The sequence below is a fragment of the Vitis riparia genome, chromosome 15 (genome assembly GCF_004353265.1).
Source record: "Vitis riparia cultivar Riparia Gloire de Montpellier isolate 1030 chromosome 15, EGFV_Vit.rip_1.0, whole genome shotgun sequence".
In the NCBI taxonomy this organism is placed as follows: Eukaryota; Viridiplantae; Streptophyta; class Magnoliopsida; order Vitales; family Vitaceae; genus Vitis; species Vitis riparia.
The window spans coordinates 2,817,175-2,821,623 of NC_048445.1; the positions used below are offsets into that span (position 1 = coordinate 2,817,175).

Here is a 4,449-nt window from a genome sequence, read left to right on the forward strand (position 1 = left end):
TTTTTAATTTGGGTATTTAAAAAAAAAATTTAATTTTTTTTTCCCATGAGAACCCGTCTCTTGAAGAGACGAGTTCTCTTGTGGAATTGTTTTTTTTTTATTTTAATTTAGGAATTTTTTTATAAAAAAAATATTAAAAAAAAAAATTCCCATGGGAAGAGACGAGTTCCCTTGCGGAATTGTTTTTTTTTTTTTTTTAATTTGGGAAGTTTTTTATTAAAAAAAAAAAAAAAATCCCCTAGGAACTCGTCTCTTGAAGAGACGAGTTCCCTTGAAGAATTGTTTTTTTTTTTTAATTTGGGAACATTTTTATAAAAAAAATTATTAATTTTTTTTTTCCCATGGGAACTCTTTTTTTTTTTTTTTGAGAATTTTTTTAAAAAATATTTTTTTTTTTAAAAAAAAAAAAATTCCCAAGGGAACTCGTCTCTTAAGAGACGAGTTACCTCGAGGAATTGTTGTTTTTTAAAAAAAAAATAATAATTTGGGATTTTTTATAAAAAAATATATTTTTTTTTCAAGGAACTCGTCTCTTCAAGAGACGAGTTCCCTTGTAAATGGGGAATTTTTTTAAATACTAATTTTTTTTTCATGGAACTCGTCTTTTGAAAAGACGATTTCCCTTTGAAAATTTGAAAAGATGATTTTGGTTTTAAAAAAAAATTATCCGCTGAACCTCTCTCCTCTCTCCTCTCTCCTAAGTGGCAAATCCTCTTTCCTAGGTGACAAAAACTACCGTATATTTGTAATAACTTCTTCTGCTATAGTAATTTAAGCATAACTTTTTTAAATTACCGTACTATTGAGAAAAATCCGCCATAGTATGATTAAGCAAAATTTTGAACCCAACTCTAAACGACGCGGTATGGGCCCGAATTCCAGCCTCAAAAAGGAAACAAGAAAGCTACACCGTTTAGTTGCAGGTAGTACGCCGGAAACAGAGAGCTACACCGATTAATCTGAATTATTGAACTGGGTTTGCTTAATTTTTTAATGATTAAGGAATCAATCACTTTGAAGATAAAATTAAGGAGAAGGAATCTATAGAGAGAGACACACGATATTGAAGAAGGAATCTATAGAGAAGGAAAATTCTCTAGGACAGCACCATGGGAGACTTTGAAGTACCATCTTTATGGGTTCCGTCTCACTTGGAATGCTGTCCTGGATCTACAACTGCTCTGGATTAATACACAAATGGACTAAAAACTAGGAATTTTTTCTTTTTCTTTTTCCTTTTTTTGGGGTTCATTGGAAGAATTCAGGATTATCAAATGGAAAATCGGGATCAAAATCCACAGGATCCAGCGGGAAACTGTAGTCCCCAATAGGTGAATTGGTGACTGAAGTTGGGGCTGAGATGTTCTCCGTCAGGTCTGATTCTGTAGTGTACACACTGTGCCCCATTCCAAAGCTGTTCATCTGGCATGGCGACACCGGAAAATAGTTGGATTCAGATGTGGCCGGAGACAAAAACGACGGGGAAAAACCGCCCATCAAGCTGTTTTCAATCATGGATTCAGCAAAAATTTTGTCCACGGTTTCCGAATCTGACAAAGGGAAGGAGAATGATGGGAATATCTTCTCCCTACTGTCCAAGTCCTCAGTCTTAACCTTAAGGCCTGTCCCAAAGCCCGACACTATTTTTTCAGCCTCCTGCGGCTGCTGCTGCTGCTGCTCCGGCTCGTAACTGACTTTCTTCACAATGGGCTCTTCTTTGTCCACTAGCACGACCGAGGCCGGCGCTACACGAGAGCCTTGAATACAAGTATGCCTTCCTCGGTATGTTACCTCATAGATTGAGGGGTCTTCATCTGATCTTTGAACTTGTTTGGTTGCCAAACAGCCCTGCGCATGCCTATGAGTACATCTGAAGTATCCCCTGCAATGCATACAAGAAAATTTTTGTTAAATTTACATCAAACTAGTAAAGAATTCAGTATACAGGTCTCATCATTCTGCAACCACACACAGCTCAATCATTTAAAGTTTCTTGTCTTCTACTTTAAAGAAGAGGGTAAGAGATACTGATAGATACAAGATTATTTGCATGAGGGAATTGTCAGGTGAGCATGCGCTTATAAACATCTGGGCCTCGGTATCTACGCATGCTCAGTAGACAAAAAGTAGCAATAATTTCATTCGAATGGGCGTTTGTTGGGCCATATGCATGTAGTTTATGATCAGCCAATGGAAATATGGGACCATGGCTTGATTTTTAATGCTGAAAGGTGGATTGGTAGACGGTTGTCACTACAAGTGACAGCTCATATGAGTTGGATTCCTGAGCGCCTTGAGTTAAATAAGAAGAAAAGATGAGCCAATCTCTTCAATTTGAACCAACCCCAGAACAAATTGTGTGCTTATCTGCAGATAAGTTCAAATTTTGCTTTTTGAGCTTGGAACTATGCCTTCATGTAAGGACTTGTGTGTGCATGTATCTGTAGATTATGTATTTTTGATGGTATGTATGATCCCTGTCAGTGGTCCAGAAGGGGTGGCTTTGTGGGATGCCCAATGATAGGAGCAAAGGTCATGAATAGATAGGAAAGATGAGAGGATGAGGGCAAAGGATGAGTCACAAAGCGAAAGGGGTTGCTAACTTTAGATAAGAAAAGAGATTTTTTTGAGGTGGATCTGCTGTATCTTATTCAGAATAGCTAAAAGTTTGGGGAGAGGGTGAGCTTCTCACCTTGGAAAATTGGCTCCCAAGATGTCTTTCTGTCCATATTTTCTCCAGCTGTACCCATCGTCAAGAGGGCCTTCTGGCACTGTTCCGATGGTGACGCGCACTTGCTCGGTCCATCTAGGCAATGTTTTTCTGCATCATGGAGTAATCCCGGGAACCCCAGGCCAAAGTCAGATCAAATTCAGCTTCAAATCACATGATTAAGTACTATGAATGAATTGGTTTCGAGCTAAAACTTCATAATTCACCTCTTCTTGAAGACATCTTTGCCTGCTTGGTCCTTGAAATCTTGGTTGGACCCTTCGCTCCTTGGGCTACTTCCGGGAAGGGAATGAGGCAATTCGCTCACAAAACCACCACATTTCAGCATTGAAAGCGCTTTTTCATAGGAAGAAAGTATCTTCTCGACTAAAAACTCTCGCGTTTCGCGGGATGATGATGGAGTGAGATGGTTTTTGAGCTGGTTTGCCATCTCTCTCCCTTGAGTTAGCTCATTGATTAGGGTGTTGTGCTCCCACTCAGTGGCCATTTCCATTTAGTACTACCAAAGAAACAAGAGAACCCCTCCCAAAAACAGCAAAGAAAGCCGAAAAAAGGATCTCGTCCCAATCCTAAATCATATCAATGAAAAGCTCTAATTCAAGTCCAGAAAGAGCTGGTATCATTGCCTGAAAGGTGTTAGCAACTGTAAGAAATGGAAGCAGTTTGAATAGGGTAAGATTTGAGGAGTTGGGATGTGACAATGGAAAGAGAAGGGGGAGATATAAGGTTGGAGAAAGAGGAGTACTGAAGAAGCTTGCCCACAAAGGAAATGGCCTTGTAAGTGAGGAAGTTGGAAATGAGAGGAAGATATAGAGCAGGGAGGAGAGAGATTTTTGACTGGAAAAAGGGTGTTGTGTATACTTTCAGATTTTCACAAAGTGGACCAGTCTGTGGTCATGGGAATCATAGAAGGATGGGAGAAAGGTCCAATTCTTGACTAGTTCAAACCAGAGTATTTAATTTGATCAAAGAGAGAAAGGGCTTGGAAGGTCAGAGACTGAAGCAATAGAGAAGAATCTTCATGGCTTCTTCCGCGTTGCTACTCTCTCTCCCCCGAGTGTTGAATAGAGAGTGGTGACATCGTGTGATGGTGTCATGCCGAAACCCAAGCTTACGATTGATGCTGATAGCTCACCCATGTCACATGCCAGCCACATACGACCATCTTCATTTCACTTTTTCGACTTTGGTACACGTTATTCATTCTTAGGACTTAAGAATGGCATAAAATCAAATAAATAAATTAATAAATAATTTGACTGAGACCATTGTGGGATCCATTCCAGTAGGGAAGTCAATAAATTATTTGACGGGGTAAAATATGAGAATATATTTCGAAAAACTAAAAATAAATAAGTTATTTTATAACTGAATAGAAATAAATAAGCTATATTATCCATTTTCTTTAATAAAGGCTTCAAATCCCAAATATGTGACTCACTGACTCAGTCACTGGATTCACTGCATCACCCAAATCCATTCCCATTCCTACTAGGATGTGGAAGGAAGTTCTCTACTTCTCTCTCTAACAAGGATTCCTATTCCAACCTCACCTACCCTAAGACGGAAGGCTCTTTCTGATCTGTCCATTCCTATTTACATCCCAATATCACTCATTAAATACCCCCTTATACGTAAGATGATGCTTTAAAAGGATATTATTAATTTTATATAAGTTTTATTAAATAATATCATTCATTTATTTCAATATTAATTTT

At 38.3% G+C, this 4,449-nt stretch overlaps 1 protein-coding gene across 1 annotated transcript; it reads right to left on the minus strand.

Moving 5' to 3' along the window:
• Nucleotides 1-1,060: 1,060 nt before the first annotated feature.
• LOC117932793 (probable WRKY transcription factor 46) lies at nucleotides 1,061-3,674 on the minus strand. The gene is made up of 3 exons (XM_034854123.1): nucleotides 2,938-3,674; nucleotides 2,693-2,821; nucleotides 1,061-1,882 (listed from the first exon to the last, which is right to left on the minus strand). Exons 1-3 carry the CDS (start codon nucleotides 3,222-3,224, stop codon nucleotides 1,249-1,251), a joined length of 1,050 nt encoding a protein of 349 aa, XP_034710014.1. The 5' UTR covers nucleotides 3,225-3,674; the 3' UTR covers nucleotides 1,061-1,248.
• Between the last annotated feature and the right edge of the window lie 775 nt (nucleotides 3,675-4,449).